Genomic DNA, 19,074 nt, shown 5'->3' with positions numbered 1-19,074 from the left:
GGGAGATAGGAGCCCTCTTCTGCTGTCAGCTGATGGATGGAATTCCTCTATCAGCCATTATGGTGTCTGCATGTGGGCATGGATGTGAGCTGTGGGACGCGGTGGGGGGCTGTATTTGTCTCAAGAAGTCAGTCCTACACAGGAATCCAGCTGAGAAAGGGAGGTGCCTTGGTCTCCTGGCATCCAGCCTCCAATACCGAATTAGACAAGGGGAAGTCCCCATTCTTCTCAGGATCCCCACCTCAGTGGTGGAATCCTGGCTCCCCTCCTCCAGCCCTCCTTTGCTGTCCTACCTTTAGCCATTGTCCCATGAGTCCCTTTGCCTGAGGGCCTCTTACACCCAGCAGAATCTGACCGTGGTCCCTTGGAGTGAAAGAGTTACCCAATGAAAGGATGGTGACTGGATTTCTCTAGGGGGGTTCAGGTTCTCAGAGGCATCATAGAGAAGGCGCTATAGTCAGGATGTGAGGCCGCACGGATGGATGTAAAAGAAAGAGGCATTCTCACCTACAGTGGATCAACACTGGGCCCTAAGGAGTGTTTTGTTCTGCAGGTAATTCCACACAGTACAGGGAATATCTGCAAGACGCAGTCTGGGCTGTCCCAGTTCAAGGATCCTGAAGGGAACAGAGATATTCTAGTTATGCATATTAAATCATTACTGGTTTATGACCTGTCTTATTCTAATTGGATGATTTTGCTACTGTATTTGGATGGGTCATTCAAATAAGCAAACCTACGTTGTCTCCCCGCCCCTGAAAGAAGGTGTGTGCTGGGAACTATGCCTACAACAAATTCTGGGCATATCCAGAATAATCCAAGTGAACAGTACTCGCACTAACTAGGCACCTGCTTCCTTACTGCTCAGTGTAAACGACTCAGCGGCTCCCTGGATTGGGATGGTGGGAAGACTGCAGAGCCCTCCCAATGAGGCTGTCGGGAGGGTCTGAGAACTTCCTAGAAGGGTGAGCCAGCTGGGCGAGTTTGGGGCGCGGGGCCGAAGCCCCAACCCCTCGGCAGGTTGTGAGTGGGCAGGACGGGGCGAGGCCCCCGGGTGGGGCGAGCGCGCCACCCGAGCTCCCCGCCCGCGCGCCCCTCGCGCCCGCCCGCCACGTACTCGCGCGTCCCGCCCGGCTGAGCGCCGCCAGTCCCGGGAGCCCCGCGCTGGGCTGCAAAGGGCCCTGGGGCAGAGCGGGGCGCGGGGTCCGAGAGCCTGCGCAGTGCGGCGGGTGCGTGGCGACCCTGAGAGCCGAGCCGGAGCCGGGCACGCGCTGTTCATCACCCGTCGGGACCTCTCCGCGCGGCGCGTCTCCGAGAGCCAGAGGTGAGCTTAGGGCTTGGCGGGCGCAGTCCTTGGGAGCGAGGACGCTGCACTCGAGGTCCCTTGTCCCTGGGGGCTCAGAGCGGCAGGCTGAGGACCTGCCCGCCAGGGGACAATGCCTAGGAAAGGGGGGCTTCTCTGGAGCTAGGGAAAAAGAGCGAGAGCCCTCCACCCCACCCGGCACCCAGCAGCGCGCCTGTTCCCGAGGGTGACAGCTAGACGTCCTGCTCCTGGTCCCGCCCTGGGACCTGCGGCCCTGGTGGGCGACAGCGGGCCCTAGACCCCCCGCCCCCGCCGGCCTCCCTGCGCGAAGCCTGACGCGGGCAAAGTTTGCCTCCCCAGGACCAGCTCGTTCTCCCGCTCCCGCAGCCCCGGAGGTGCAGCCTGTCCTCACGCTCCACCTGCGGCCATGGAGTCCCCAGTTCAGATCTTCCGCGGGGATCCGGGCCCCACCTGCGCGCCGAGCACCTGCCTGCTCCCCAACGGCAGCGGCGGGGTCCCGGGCTGGGCCGAGCCCGACAGCAACAGCAGCTCGGGCTCCGAGGACACGCCGCTGGAAGCCGCCTACATCTCCCCCGCCATCCCGGTCATCATCACGGCAGTCTACTCGTTGGTGTTCGTCGTGGGCTTGGTGGGAAACTCCCTGGTCATGTTCGTGATCATCCGGTGAGCGCAGGGTCCGGGCGCGTCAGTGGGCAGAGGCAGGAGGGAGGGCCCACCACCCAGACCTGCGATGGGGAGCCAGCCAGGTGGTGGGGACTCTATACCGTCTGTGCGGGGCTCGGGAGAGTCTCAGAGGGTGGCCTCTTAGACATGAACGATTTCCAGGGAGAGTTTTTGGTGGGGACTGCGAGGTTCACACAGGGCGAATCCCAGCGGCCAGAGATTCTTGAGCGTGTGAGTTTTCTCGTTTCCCCAACCCCTCCATCCTTCCACCTCATTCTCAAACTCTGGACTGGTAAGTACCAGGGTGTGGACCAAGGCCAATGCTCCCGGAGAGAAAACCAGTCCCTTTGCCTGGCCCTTTGCTTGGTTGCCTGGGCCAGTTGGGAGCACTTTGTTTAGCTCTTTGAAAATGGTTTTTAAGATAAATTCAGACCCACCGAGCACACTGTATATAAATCAGAATTTCCTTGATTCATCAGGTTAGTACTAAGTTTTATGATGCGAAAACCAATCTACTATTTAAGGTTGTTTGGTATCCACACGTGAGCCTTTTTTAGTACTGAAATGCTATTTGTTTAGCCCATCAGGGACTTCTGTAAATAAGTCATCTAATACTTATCTCTGGAGTATGTATGGGTGGTGGAAGTTTTTAAAAAAATTGCTTTTTTTTTTATTCTCCACCGTGAGAAATTGAAGGTTTTATTTTATTATTCTTTTGTGGGATTCTGTTGATTCCTACTTCCAATAATAAATATCCAGCTATCCACATAATGCTAATGCTCTGGTAAGTGAAGTTATTCTTACTTTGGCCTCTTTCAACAAAGAAAAAGAAGAAAAATACAACTTTGTTCTGGTTGCCCCTTGAGACGTATGTGTTTCACTTTTGGGAGACTTAATGCCCTGGCGATGCACCTTTGGGAGGGAATAAGAAGCTTACATTGCTTGGAGAGTATCCTGTGAAATAAAATGTGCAAGTCACTCTGTTTAGGGGCATTAAAAAATGAGGAACTAATTTCTTCTTTTTATCCTGACTTTAGTTTTAAAACAGGCTTTTTCCTTATTGTGAACTTTCAGAACAGTATCTACAGTAGCTGGAGTCTGATTCTCTTGGGAAATCATTGTCATACGGATGCTTTTTTATTTTTTTTTTTTGGCTTGGGAATGTCAGGTCTTTTATCTTCACCCATGCTCCAAAACTAAAAACCATTATTTAGACCTCCAAATACATTATAAAGCTCATTTTACCTACAATTAGTGTCTGTAGCTTGGTACCCTTGGTTTCCATAATTGCTTATTGCATTTACAGGAATTCTATCAGTGATGAGTAAAGGCTACAGAAGGGGAGAATATTTTAAAAGCAAATTGTTTTTCCAAGTCATTAGTAATTTCAGGGCTGCTCTCATTAGAGAGAAGATTATAGTAACAAAGAGAAAAGAAAAGACAGCTGTGTTTTATATTATAATTAACATTTTTAAAAGATCTTTGATACAGAGGCTGTTGTTTTGTAATAAAAGATTGTTACACAAAAAGAGGTCGCTAAGAAAAAGTTCAACTCTGCTCCTACTCATACTGTATTTACATGCTTCAGTAAAACAGATACAGCTTATTGTCATTTGAATGAGCACCTGAAGTTTTTGCCTGAGAAGAGTTTCTTTAGCTGCTCTACAACTTTTTATATGGCCCTGTAGACTAGGATTAAAAACAAAGAAAAATCCTAAAATATGTGCAAAGACAATGGAGAACATTAGACATGTCAAAAAGAAAAAAGAATTATTGTAGAGGCCTGGTGCATGAAATTTGTGCACGGGAGGGGCGGGGAGTCCCTCAGCCCAGCCGGCACCCTCTCCAATCTGGGACCGCTGGCTCCTAACCGCTCATCTGCCTGCCTGCCTGATCACCCTTAACCACTCTGCCTGCCTGCCTGATGCCCCTAACTGCTCCCCTGCCTGCCAGCCTGATCACCCCTAACCGCCCTCCCCTGCCAGCCTGGTCGCCCCTAACTGCCCTCCTCTGCTGGCCTGATCACCCCTAACCACCTCTGCCTTGGCCCCCACCACCGTGGCTTTGTCCGGAAGAATGTCCGGAAGACATTCGGTCTAATTAGCATAATATATATATATATATATATATATATATATATATATATCCAGGACTAAATTTGTTAGAAGGGGATACATTCAGCTACAAATACAAAAGCAGTTAGATAGTTCACATAAAAACATCTTCCATCCTTCCACCTCATTCTCAATTAGTTGGTGATTATGTTGGATAATAAATGAAAAGTGAAGAATTATACTATTATCCTGGAATGCCAGCCTATTGAAATGATAGTGCTCATAAATCTATAGCTAAGAGAATTGTAGAGTACTTAGAATTTGTTCAGAATGATACATAGTCAAAGGACTGAAAATAAAACCTCAGAAGGAAAATTGAGGGACCTGGATTTCATTGGCTCAGGTGAAGAAAGGAGTGAAGATTGGAGAGGGCGGCCTCAAGAGGGCCCTGGGGTGCTCATCAGAAGTGAGCATGGGTTCAAATCGATGCTGAGGGCTGAGCAACGTTGCTTGGAAAGATGAAGGCTCACTTTTGAGAAGAGCGCGATGTTAATATACATGCAAAGGGGTCCTGGTGGAGTTCAGTCAACTAGGAACTCAACCTGGAGATGGAATGCGGGTGCTTGGATGGCAGTGCAGGTGCCAGTCTAATGGCCAGCTGAGACCTGAGGAGAAAGTTAGGGTTGTGGAACAAGCATTGATTGTTTGTGAGCCTGCCTTACAAATTAAAGTTTCAATTGTTTTCATCATTCAATGTGTACCATCTTTCATGATTCCCTAACATGGGGGCACATTAACCTTTCACTATGAAAACCTTAAATTTTGTGCCTTTCAGCAAACCCTTCCCTCCAGGCTTTGGGGGTTGTAGCCTTGGGGAGGGAAGTTCTTTAGCTTTTGATCCACATCCTTGGGTCCTACCAACACTGTGTGCCTATGGTGTGACACTCGTTTTCTCTTCACCTGCAACCCAGCTCACACTCCAGACCTTGCCACCTCTAACATATTAAACATCCATTCTCCCACTCTCGTTGCAACTTCCCACGCAGACAGCTGTCTCCTCCCATAGCAAAATATAATTAAAATTTAATGAACACTTACTATAAGCCAGACTGGTAAAGTTACCTACTTCGCTTGAATTATTTTATTTAATCTTCACAGCCATAGGTATATTATCATGACCACTTAACAGATGTTGAAAGTAAGGCAAAGAAAGATTAAATAAACTGACTAACGCCACAACTTGCTAACTGTGGGATTAGAATGATTCCAGCAGCTTGATCCCAGATCCTGTGCTGTGATCCATTCTGCTATTCATTTTCCTCTATACCACTTCTACAGACATTGGGATACCTTCTTACCTGGCACTCCTTCATTTTCTCCCAGACTATTTCTTCTTTTCTTACCTAGCCTAGACCCCAGGAGCCATAACTTCAGCCTCTTTGATAATATACTCAACTATCATGATTTCCTGCCCTTTTGCCACTCTATCCCATCAAACCTTAATTCTGATTCAAGCCAGTAACCTATCTTCCTTGTTCCTATACCCAGCTAGTTTAATGCTGCAGAATAAAACTAATTTTATCTTTGTCAGAGCAACACCACTTGCTTCAAGTGCATCCGACTAGAATTCTGCCTAGTTTCCTGTGTCTCCTATTTTCCAGAAGGATCCCATTCCTTTTACTATTTCCCACTTTAAAACCCTAATCTAAATGGTACTAATCCTCAAGCCCTCTATCTGACCATATCATCCACCTGCTAGGAACACTCCTTCTCTTACCTACATGTACTGGCAGCCACCCTCCCCTAATTCCCTTTCATCTCAAAGAATTTCCTTCCTTCTATCCAAGACAAATCCCTGCTCCTGTGTTTTGAACTTTCACAGCCATAGGTTTCTTTGCCATATCAGTTATCTCCTTTCTATCCATAATCTCCCCCCTTCTACTGCTTTTGTCCTGTAAGCACCTGGACATACTCAAGTATTTCTCATCTTAGAAATAATCAACATCCATAAAGCTTCCATTTTTCTGAGTTCCCTTAGCTAATGTCTTTTCATCCTTTTGTTTGTCATAGGCCAGCTTCTTGGAGGAATAATCCCTCCTCTTCATTTCCTTGTCTTCCGCCTATTCCTCAGCTCGTGCCCTTAGGTTCTTTTCCTGGCGGTTCTTCACCAAAGTTATGGCGCTCACACTCCAGATGCTCACGTGTGAGGCTGGTTATCACTTGTTTTCCATGGACACTTGGCGTGCTTGACCAATCTTACATTCCTCACTTTCCGCACCAGCATCCTGCTCTTGACTTCCTTCCACGTCCTTTAAGGTTCTCTTTAGTCTCCATCACAGACTCCTCATCCTTTTACGTTTCTTAAATAGTCACATTTTCCAGAGCCTTCTTAGCTCTCTTTGGTTCTCACTTGACATACTCTCTGTATTAGTCAGGTTTCGCTAGCAAAGCAGAACCAGTAGGGGATGTACATATGAAGACATTTATTGCACGGAATTGACATGTCATTGTGGGGCTGGCTAGGCAAGTCTGGAACCCATGGGGCGGGCATCAAGGAAGGCAGGTGCATCCAGGTGGAATTTTGTCTTCCTCAGAGAAGCCTCAGCTCTGCTCTTAAGGACTTCCAACTGTTTGGATGAGGCCCACCAGATTACCTAGGATAATGTCCCTTGTTTAAAGTCAACTGATTATGGACTTTAACCACATCTACAAAACACCTTTACAACAACACCTAGGTGAGTGCTTGACTGAATATTGGGGGAGTGTAGCCTGGCCAAGATGGCACATCAAATTGATCATCCCACTCTCAATGGTATTATCCATTTCTCTGGCCATAATATTCAGGCAAATTCCGACTAATCCTAACTCCATGAATCTCTCTCCCAGGTGTTAATACCTAGCTGCAGACTCGGTTGGCCTCCTTCCTTCCTGATGGCTCTATGTGATTACCTTGCAGGTACTTCAAGTTTCTAGAGAATCTGCCTGTATTAGTTTGCAATGGCTGCTATAACAAAGTATCACAGATTAGGTGGCTTTAACAACAGACATATATTTTTTCATACTCCTGGAGGCTAGAAGTTTAAGATCAAGGGGTTGGCAAGCTTGGTTTCTTCTGAGGCCTCTCTCCTTGGCTTGCAGATGGCTGTTTTCTCCCTGTGTCTTCACATTGTCTTCTGTCTGTGTCCTAATAGTCTCTTCTTATGATGCCAGCCATACTGAATTAGGGCACATCTTAAGACCCCATTTTACCTCATTTTACCTCTATAAAGGCCCCATCTTCCAAGGCAGTCCCATTCTGAAGACTCAGCATTAGGACTTGAACACATGAATTTGGGTCAAGGGACACAATTCAGCCCTAAACACAATCTTTTCCCTTCCTGTTCCACTTCAGAAAACACTCACCTCAAGCTTCAGTATGCATGATAATTATGGATATACACTGAGAGGCCAGATTATTATGACCGGCCAGATTATTATGACCACCCCATCAGTACTTCATTGGGCCACCTTTGGTATGTTCTTTTTTAATTTAAAGAAAAGCTTTACCTGATTCAGTCTGGGCCTCATGGTTGAACTTGTGCCAGTCTGACAACTGCGTGGCTATAACCAAATTGGAGAAGTATGGGAAGAGTGGAGTAACCCAAACAGAGTGTCTGCAACAGTGCCTGACTCCTTTCCTTTCCAGCTGTTTTATTCCTCCACCTTGAAGTGCTCATTGTAATTATTGTAGTTTATGTCCACACCATAAACATGTAGTTTATTCCATATTCTCTCAAATGTCAACATAGCTCACCTTAGATAATATTGCCAAACCATGCCTAGAGAGGTGTTAGAAAAAAGGCAGAGGTATGTTGTATAATTAGCCCTGTTATCTAACATTAGTCTTACCTTAGACTTTGGTTAAAAAAAAATGTGTCCTACTTTATCCTAAATTCTCTTTTGGATTCAATATTAAATATTTCCTTAAAACAAGAATAGCAAAGATAACTTCAGAAATTATTTACAAAGGGCCTATCTTGCATTTCTCAAAGTAATTTTATCATTTGACAACCTCTAAAAAGAGAGAGTTGATTTTATTGCAAGTGTTTATGTGGACTAGCTAAATGGAATTATTTTCTCCTCTGAGACATGTGATTGCAGATGAAGTCCAAATCTTTGTGGAACTGTTTCAGAGATAAGAGATTAAACACACACACACACTTCCCCCTAAGAAAAAAGATAAAAAGGCAAAAAATAACTTGGTGATCAGTATAGAGCTCCTAAACTCTAACAGACTCCAGGCAAAATTGTAGTCTCCATGGTTACTTCTTGATTATGTTGACTTTATAAGATGACAGTTTTTCCTGGTGCCTATCTTCTCATTAGTTCCAGAGGAACTTCTCTCTCCTTGGGGATGAGAGCACCTCTCCATTAATCATTCAAGGGAGAACAGTATCTCTATGTGAACTATGCAGTTCTCACCTCCTTTTCTCTATATTAATTTGTGGATACACTCAATTGTCATCCCTGGTGGCTCTGTGCTCAGCTAAAAACCTAACATTGTATGGCTGCAAGACAGTTTTAGACCTGTATTAACAAAAGATGGTTTCAGAATAACGTTTATTTATTCCTCAACAGAAAATCAACCAATGATTTTTTGTTTGTTTGTTTCTTTCTTTGGAGGGGGTGCTGGCTTATGATTTAGATAAGGAAACCTTATGCAAGAAGAATAAATTTTAGGAGTGGGGATAATATTGAAAATGCTTGCTGATCAAGCCAGTCAGACTTTACATAAAAGATAAGAAAACAGAAAACATGTGAGGGATTGAGAGATTCCAAAGGAAATTGGCCTACAGGTGAGCAAGGAAGCCATCAGATTAAGAATGGCTAGATTTATGAGCACTTAGAGATCGGCTGTAACAACAGGAACAATTTTCTGAGCTCCTGTTGAGCTCATTAACTCATTATTAACTCCTTTAACTGCACAAGAAAACTCAAAACTCTGTGCTTTACGATGTTGCTTTTCACCTAATAAATGGCTCACTTCCTCTTGACAAAAGAGGGTAACTGTATCTCCTCTGTGCCAGCACCCTTTAGCCTACTTTAGCTAGGTCAGTTTTCAGTACAAAAATGGAAAAATAATTTAGCCCAGACAGCGTGGCTCATTGGTTGAGTGTCGACCTATGAGCCAGGAGGTCACAGTTTGATTCCAGTCAGGCCATATGCTCGGTTGTGGGCTTGATCCCCAGTATGGGGCCTGTAGGAGGTAGCCGATGAATGAATCTCTCTCATCAATGATGTTTCTATCTCTCTCTTCCTCTCCTTTTCTCTATGATATCAATAAAAATATATTTTTTTAAAAAAGGAAAACAATTTAAGATGTCTACATACGTATTCAGATAGCTGTACACTAGGAAACTTCAGTCATTTGAGATTTGTAGTTTTCCACTAGGTGTTCTTGGCCATTATAAATACGCTTCGCACACAGTTGCATGTACTCGAACATTGTTCTGGCAGTCAGGGCCCTGATTACAGACAGAATGAGCAGTTACTGGGGTGCTAACTATTCCAGGAAAATCATTACTTTGACATTCCCCTGTTCTCCTTTCCCTGCCACCACCCTGCAGGGGTGTGCGGTGATGCAAGTCCACCATTCTGGCTACCTGCCTGGTGACTGCGGCCTCCACAGTCATGGGACTCAGGGACACACTCCACTTCTCAGTTCTCTTCATAGTGTTTGCTTTTTGCATTGGGAGAATAATTCTGGAGAACTGAAGGGGCCTGATGCCTATGGGAATATGACTCCTTTAGAATACTACAGATCGGAGCAATTTCAAAGTCAGATCATTGGAGAAACAATAACTGAATTTCCCTTCTTCTTCTAAAATTAATAAGCTACTTCCCTTTAGGAAAGGACCATGATTTCAATAGTAAGTAGTCCGAAAGGACAGATTAATTTCATCAAGATAAACTGAAGATATGGACAGGATTTAATGAAGCAAACTCATTATGTTTTCAAATTAATTCTTCTGAGAATTCACATCCGTATACCTATCATTATTTTTTTTATCATTTTAAACATAAAATGTAGAAGCCTATGTGTCTGGCAAACACACAGGAAAATGAGTAAATCATATTGTTAGCAATGCAGAGAAGAGTGCCAACACTTGTCTCTCACTAAGCCAGTCTTCCACTGTTGGCTAAAAGGCCTGCCTTTCTCAGGGGTTGCAGAATTTTCCTGCTGCTAGGTTTGGTGTTTGGGGGTCTTCAGATTCCTAATGCAGCCCTAGTGTTATAAGTTAAAGGCTGGCTTGTAGGTGTTTGTTGTTTTCATTATGTTGGAGCTATAGTTAGATGGCTACTCAGAAGGCTCAGATTTTAATTCTCCACTGTCTCACCAATTTTTGGTTTCAGGCAATTCACTTACTTCCTCTTTATTCAGTTCCTGCACCTGAAGAATGGGTAGTGCCTTTGATAAAACTCAAACACCATAAAGTACATGGCAGCATTTGTCCATCGAGGGGCAGCATGCTAATGTGTTACATCAGTGTTACCTTCTGGACTATGCCCTCTTACCTCATGTCACATGTTGTCTGCCCTCATGACACATATGTGACCACACTAATCAGAATGTTTTTCAATCTTTAGCTGATGGAGGTGGCATTATTCTCAGAATCACATTCTTTCTCTGATGAAATTCCTGGCTCCTTAAGAAGCTTTGGAATGACAGCCCTGAATTCCTTTACTTATTAGACATGGAGTCTGAGAACCAATGAAAATCATCTCCAGAAAAAAATGCAGGCATTGGTATCTTATGGGATTGTGATACGGGTTATTTGGACAGAAGTAGATAACTACTAATGACAGTAGCAATGATAACAGCAGCAGGAGCAGCAATATGACAATGAGGGTTGGCATTCACTGAGCAACTATCAAGTACCAGGTTCCGTGCTAAGTAATTGGTGCTTAGCCATCAAGATTGTGGACTTATCCTGCTGTCATAAAGCTAAAAAGGAGCTTCTGATTAATGAATCAGGATTTAAATGAAAAAACAAAACACTTGGACGATACACCTCAATAGCAAGACATTCTAATAATCTAGGAATGACCTTCCCCCTGCATGTTGTCTGAGAACAGCAGGTGCAAGGAAAGAGCCAGAAGCCCTGAGACCACTGTGTCAGAACATGGCCCCCACAGGTGCCTCGTTTCTTGGGTTGCTAGTGTCACACTTTCCCGGAAACGTGTCCTGGTGACATTGGTTCCCGATACCTCAGCAGATAACTTGGTTCCCTTTGCCATCACACGAGCATGTATGGTTGCCAATCTAAGAGCCATGTCTTGATTCTCTGTAAAGAGCACTACACTGGGAAAGTCCTGAGTTAAGGTATCATGGGGAGCATTTGTAGCTCCTGGAGACACCCTCCGCCATGTTGCCTCACTGCTGGCTCTCAGTTCCTTAGTTGACCTTCTTTTGGGCCTGCTCTCCCGCCTCTGCTGGTACACCATACTGTTGTTTTCAGGTTTGTAACTTTGTCGGGTTTAGTGAGGACAGCCCACGGACTTTGCTCTTTTAGTGCCATATGCTCCTGTGGTGTGTGTGCTAAAAAGTGCCACCACTCGCTGCCAGCCCACCCCCAGCCTCTCCACATAAGCCCCAAATGCCCACCCAGATGATGCCATTTTACTTGAAATACTTGTGAATTTTGGTAAAGCAGTGTGGATGACATGGAAAATAATTTTGTGTATCCTCTCAGAGTAAGAAAGCTTACTTGTTTTTTCCACCAGTGGACCAGAGGACTAACTATGTTTCATTTTGGTTAAATACAAACAATACCCAACAGCTCAACCAGACTGTTGTTGAGGGTGAGGGTTTTGTCTTATGGATCCAGGCCAGTGTAGGATGTAAGACTGTCAATAAATATTTGTTGAACTCTTTGCTTATTTATTACTTTAATTATACCCGTTTAGTTCTCCCTTTGTGGTGCTGCAGGGCTATAAGCATCTGTCTTTCAGAAATGTGGGAGAGAGGCCTTGCTCTCCTGCCCCTTCCAGATCCTCCCACTGAGCCTCTGCCTCTGCTGACACTAGACAAATTACTTACCCGAGTCTAACCTTCTTCACCTCTATTGGGGGAAAAGACATAAATCTTCAGGGTAAACTTGAAGGGCAGTTGTTGTGAGTATCAAATAGGATACATGGAAGTCAACATATTGAGTTTGGTGCTGGGGAGAGGTAAGAATGCGGGAGCTGGGATCAAACCCCTGGGTGTGAATTCCTGCCATGCCACTTATCATTATATTACTTTGAGAAATTTACAGAATAGGGAATTTTACAGAGGCTTCTACCACATAAGAGAGGAAAGAGGATTTGGGGAACATGAAATAAATTAGAAATATTCTCCAGACCAGGTGCATACTACTAATTATTTCAGGAACTTTATGAAACAGGCATTCTATTGCCCATTTTATAGTTGGGAAACTGCAGCTCAGGGTTCTTAGTGACCTCTCCAAAGTCTATCAGTTGGGAGGAAACATGACTAGATCACAGGTCTGCCTAAGCGTGTAAGGCAGAGATCAGTTTAACTTTATGGAGAAAGAAGAGAATATCAGGGAAACAATGTGAGAGTAGAAGTCAAAGATATTTCCTGTTCAAATGTTGGCTAGCATTAGGGATTTGGAGGGAGAAAGTTGAAAAAGTAAGAGGTCAGCTTGTAAGATGCATTTTTTCAAGCATAAAACCATTTTAAAGAAGACAATGTCTGGACAGATAGCCTTTCAGTGCGCTCATTAGAAATATTTGGCTCTGCTTCAGGAAATGTACTTGCTTAGTTATCTACGCCTTTATAAAACCTATGCTCTGAGCATTGGCCTTGCACATTGAATCACTTTCTAAAGCTTATGGGACATTTAAAAATATTTGAGTAAAAACTGTAAGACAAAAGCATATTTTTAAATAAACTCCCCACTCTCCAGATTAATGCACTGCTTAGGCAATAGGGCATCAAAATGGAAAACAAAAGATATTAACTGTAGTGCCAGTCCTTATGATGCTTTTATTCAAGCACAAACAAATATGTTTCTTAAGAATGTAAGAGAGGAAGGGAAGATTGGGAGTGGGGACAGGGTAGGGGGTGGAATTAGGAGACTGTGAGTGAAATGTGATACTCTGTGTCAGATATTTTGAATGAGGCCATCCATTGCCTTTATCTCTTGTATTGCCACTTTGGTTTTATTAACCTTATTTCACAGGAACCAAAACTCAGAAAAGTCTTATAATGAGTTCAGACTCGGGACTATCTGACTACACATTAGACCACATTGTTTCCAAGGGGTGTCAAGGCTGTTCTATCATTTCATGGTAAAAGAAATTTCTCATGTGGCAAATTTATGCCTTGAATGACACCAACACAGTGATCAATGAATACCATTGATATTGATTTTATAGCCAAAGCAGAAATGGTTTTCCATAAGATAGCTCCCTTTAAATGACCTTTAATAAAAGTCATGACCATAACCTTGAGAAAGCCTGGCTCCTTGAAGGCTCAGTGGAGATGGCTGAATTAATTGTGATAACGTCTACAAACCTGAAGTGTGTAGAAAGTAATAACTTAGGGATTTTCCAAACATATGTTGGCATTTGGCCTCTGAAAGCCTGCTGATATAGTTTGGAATATCTCATGCCCTATAGATCCCTGAGGAATCACTCTGAGAGAATTTTCTTAATTTGGTTTTAGTTGAAAATGGAATTGTTCTAAACTTCACGTTGTAATGAAAAGAATAATTTGGGCTTAAAGGCAATCTTTCTGACCTACTTTTAAATTACTCTTCCCACATTTAGAAGATGAAACAAATTATGTGCTTGAAAACTCACTCAAGATGGGATTAAAGCAAAACAGAATTCTTTCTCACCAGCTGTACCAGATTACATTTAGTGCTGTGACATGTATAAGGGAAGGACTCAGCCTGCTTTGTTTACAGAATGCATTGAAAATGAAAAACCAGTGCACAGTGGCAAATTAAAAACCAACAAACTTAGTTGTATTTTAGCCAGTGAATTTGAAAAGACCTGTATTATATGCGAGTCTGTTGAGAAGCTCTGTACGAACTAGTATATTCATCTATTTATCTATGCTGTTTTCTTTACCTGTTAATTTTTTATTTAAATGAAGTTTTGCACAAAGTAGTAGAATAAAAGCGAAAGTCAGAGATTTGGGGCCATTTTTATATTACTCCTAAAGTCTAGAATAGTTCTTTTACTGATTTTAAATACTTAATACATATCTGAAGAATAAAGGAATGAAAGCAAATTCAATAATCCACAGGCTTTCACAAACATTTTTACCTCAGCGATTTGACATAAAGATGGAAGGAAATTATCTCACTTCTTGTCTTTTAGATACACTAAGATGAAGACGGCGACCAACATTTATATATTTAACCTGGCTTTGGCTGATGCTTTAGTGACTACCACCATGCCCTTCCAGAGCACGGTTTATCTGATGAATTCCTGGCCCTTTGGGGATGTGCTGTGCAAGATAGTCATTTCCATTGACTACTACAACATGTTTACCAGCATTTTCACCTTGACCATGATGAGTGTGGACCGATACATTGCTGTGTGCCACCCTGTCAAGGCACTGGACTTTCGCACACCCTTGAATGCGAAGATCATCAATATCTGTATTTGGCTCCTGTCTTCATCTGTTGGCATATCCGCGATTGTCCTTGGAGGAACCAAAGTCAGGGAAGGTAAGGGCAGGCATTTTCATTTAATTTTTTAAACGTACTTCTAATGAAACCAAATCTTAATTTGGGAGTGATTAGAACACACATCTAGTGGAAAAGTCAAAAGACAATGGAAATATAATGCCTAAATCCATGCAAGATAAGAAATAAGACAATTTTGTGTCCCTTTCCATATTTAAACACAAGCTGAGATAGTGACATTACCTGAACACAGAGCCCAACCTGTCTCCCATTTCGGAAGTGCTATCAGAATCTGGGGAAATGGGGCTGAAGGTAAGGAACAATAGGCATATGGGTTTATGAAATACAGTTCCACTGTATCCTGGCTATTTTGAGATACCTCCTTGCTCCTCTTCTTTCTCTCTAAAAAGGGACACATGCATCGTCCCATACACCAAAAGGTGGCAAGTTCAATTCCTGATCAGGCACATACCTAGCTTGGGGGTTCAATCCCCAGGCAGGGTGTGTATGAGGGCAACTGATTGATGTTTCTCTCCCTCTCCCTCTCCCTCTCCCTCTCCCTCTCCCTCTCCCTCTCCCTCTCCCTCTCCCTCTCCCTCTCCCTCTCCTTCTCCCTCTCTTTCTAAAAAGACAAATCAATAAAAACATATCCTTGCTTGAGGATAAAAACAAAACTCTGTGGAATATTATGCAGCTATTAAAAAAAGAAGGATCTCTTACCCTTTGAGACAGCATGGAGGGACATGGAGAGCATTGTGCTAAGCAAAATAAGCCATTCAGAGACCGTGAAGTATCACATGATCTCACTTATATATGGGATCTAATCAACCAATGAACAAAATAGATCCAAAAGCATGGAAGCATGGCACAAACTGACAGATCTCAGAGGGAAGGGGACAGAGATTAAGCAAGGAACTTATATGCATATGGACACAGACAATAGTGTGGTGAAGGCCTGAGGTGGAGTGGGAACTGGGTGGAGGAGGTCAATGGTGGAAATATGGGAGACATCTGTAATGCTCTCTTCAATAAAGATCAAAAAATAAAAAATAGCACTTTATTATGTTGTGATTGACATGTAAATAGCTGTGCATATTTAATGTATACAACTCAATAAGTTTTGGGATAACTATATACCTGTGAAACCATGACCCCATCAAGAGCATAAACACATCTGTCACCTTTCAAAATTTCCTCCTGCCCTCTTTACTATTACTTTTGTATTCATGTTGAGAACATTTAACATACTATCTACCTCTCTTAGCAAATTTTAAGTCTACAGTACAGTATTTTTAGCTATTGGGCCTATGACGCAGAGTAAATGTCCAGAGCCTATTTACTTGCATAACTGAAAGTTTGTACCCTTGACCATCATCTCTCCCCCCACAAGCCCCTAGAAACCACTGTTCTACTCTCGGCCTCTATGAGTTTGACTATTTTATATTCCACATATAAGTTAGATCATATAGTATTTGTCTTTTTGTATCTCACTTATTTTACTTAGCATAATGTGTACCAGGTGTACATCCATGTTGTTGCAAATGGCAGGATTTTCTTTCTTTCTAAGGCTGAATAATATATATATATTATATAAATATATAAATATATAAATATTGTTATATATTTATAAATATTATTATATATTATAATATATATAATATAAAAATATATATATATTTCTAAGGCTGAATAATGTTATATATATATATATATATATATATATATATATATAATCTCACATCTTTTATTCATTCTTCCATGAATGGATATTTAGGTTGTTTCCATATCTTAGCTGAGGCCAACCACAAGGAAGAGACAATGTTAGAATACACAAAAGTTAAGCAGAAAAAAACAAAAAAATCAAAAATGTTTCCTACCTTCAAGGAAGCTAGATTCAACAGACAAGTCAAACCCATCTTAGTGATGTCTAAGAAAAATAATCCTGAATATTTTAGCCTACACCCAAACCATATAAAAATTTGGTTTCCCAATCAATATTGCAAAACAAATATTTAGAGATGCTTCTTTTCAAAATAGTACTTTCTTTTTTTCAGTTTACTTTCAATATTATTTTGTATTGGTTTCAAGTATACAGTATGGTGGTTAGACAATCATATCAGGGTAAAATATTTTTTAAACTCAGGTTTTTGCAATGTGCTACCCATCAAAAGTTTCTTAATAACTATTTTTTTCTATGATAATAGTGATTTTTTAAAAATTATTTTAACTCTTCTTAGTCCTACAAATACTATAGCAAACATTAAAAGATATTTTTGTTCAATTTTTATAGTAACAATTTTGGACAATGATTTTTGTAGAGACTCAAAAATTACAAGTTATTCTAGGAGATTTTATTACTGAGAGGCTTGATCTGATACTTAATTGATTATATTTTTTATATTTTAAAGTATATGTAATTGAAATTATAAAAAGATGCATTGTGTTTTATTGAGGGATATTTGATTAAGAGCACATTCAAATGTTTTAGAAAACATTACTAATAGAACTGTTTCTTTATTTAAACATACTCGTGGTATTTTTGAAGCAGAGTTTTCCAACATCAGAAGAAAATATGTGTGTGTGTGTGTGTGTGTGTGTGTGTGTATATATATATATATATATATATATATATATATATATATAATTTTTTTTTAATCCTCACCTGAGGGTATTTTTTTATTGACTTTTAGGAAGAGTGGAAGGGAGTGGGAGAGAGAAACATCCATATGATAGAGACACATTGATTGGCATGAGCCCAGACCAGGGCGGGGATCCAGCCTGCAACCAAGATATGGGTAATAATACTTTTCTTTTTGTATTGTGGTGTTGTTTTTGCAGACTTGGATGTCATCGAGTGCTCCTTGCAGTTCCCGGATGACGATTACTCGTGGTGGGACCTCTTCATGAAAATCTGCGTCTTCGTCTTTGCCTTTGTGATCCCCGTCATCATCATCATCATCTGCTACACCCTGATGATCCTGCGCTTAAAGAGCGTCCGACTCCTCTCCGGCTCCCGAGAGAAAGATCGCAACCTCCGGCGAATCACCAGGCTGGTCCTGGTGGTGGTGGCCGTCTTCATCATCTGCTGGACCCCCATTCACATCTTCATTCTGGTGGAGGCGCTGGGGAGCACCTCTCACAGCACGGCTGCCCTCTCCAGCTATTACTTCTGCATCGCCTTGGGCTACACCAACAGCAGCCTGAACCCCATCCTCTATGCCTTCCTCGACGAAAATTTCAAACGGTGTTTCAGGGACTTCTGCTTTCCAATTAAGATGAGGATGGAGCGGCAGAGCACTAGCAGGGTCAGAAATACGGTTCAGGATCCTGCTTACGTGAGGGATGTCGATGGGATAAATAAACCAGTATGACTAGTCGTGGAGATGTCTTCGTATAGTTCTCCGGGAAGAGAAGAGTTCAATGATCTAGGCTTAACTCAGATTACGACGGCAGTCTGAGATGGAAAAGTAAAATTTCTTACAAACTTTTAGAAGTCTCATGGTCTGAAGTCATACATGAGGCTGTAGTAGTGACCCAGGTCAATGGAAGCATCAAGGTTGTAGGAACTGAGCGAGCAAATACAACGCCTCAGAAGGGTAGGGAAGCAAGGCTGGTTTCCAGTTCCTCTGATGAACAAGAAACAAGCCCTTTTCTTCTGGTTGCCTAGATTTACTTCAGGAGTCAGCTGTCGCGAGCCTCCTATGCAATGTGGTTCAAAAGCTCTGAATAGAAAACAAAGCAAAACAAAATGTTGGTTTCAGAGCCCAGTGGGCACCCAATCCCGATGCTTAACATTGACAGTAACAACAACAACCATTTCCAGGGGCCACGCCCAGCTCACTTTATGCTACATGGACACACATTGTGTGGTGAGGATTCTACCTTAAGTTTGACTTGGACTCATACCTGAAAAGTCTGATGTTCATATAGAGTAGAAAATTATCTTGATATTTAAACATACAAAAGATGGGTTGCAATATAGTTTCATTCCCCCAAAGAACTATATTTATAGCATGCTATTCAGATAAATAATCTCATGATAAGGTGTGTCCTGATGCTAAGACATAAATTGGTTTAAATGTCACCAAAAATATATGCTAGTACAGCTCCATCTGTAAATAATAGTATATGTGTAAACAAGGAATGGATTTGCCATAAAGCCAGGCAGTTTCTTGAGAGCATGTTAATCATTTCCCCGAGTCATTTAGAGTGATGCTGAGACATTTTGCTGCAACATCAGCTTCTCTCTGAGAATCAGTCAATGGCGCATCTCTCTGTGACTCCCCGAGCACCAGTTAGTCCCGTATAGTGTCCATAACGCCACGGAATATTTAACTCACTCTCAGGT

General features: G+C 42.4%; 1 protein-coding gene across 1 annotated transcript; it reads left to right on the top strand.

The window, feature by feature from the left end:
- Positions 1–1,730: 1,730 nt before the first annotated feature.
- Positions 1,731–18,097, top strand: OPRK1 (opioid receptor kappa 1; the record flags this gene model as incomplete). The annotated part of the gene is made up of 3 exons (XM_081111552.1): positions 1,731–1,987; positions 14,416–14,768; positions 17,565–18,097. The coding sequence occupies 3 exons, from the start codon at positions 1,731–1,733 to the stop codon at positions 18,095–18,097; spliced, it is 1,143 nt and encodes a 380-aa protein (XP_080967678.1).
- Between the last annotated feature and the right edge of the window lie 977 nt (positions 18,098–19,074).

The sequence above is a fragment of the Myotis nattereri genome (assembly GCF_964212035.1).
Source record: "Myotis nattereri genome assembly, chromosome: 17".
Classification (NCBI taxonomy): domain Eukaryota; kingdom Metazoa; phylum Chordata; class Mammalia; order Chiroptera; family Vespertilionidae; genus Myotis; species Myotis nattereri.
The sequence above is the reverse complement of the archived record's forward strand: the minus strand, read 5'-3'. Positions and strand labels throughout refer to the sequence as shown.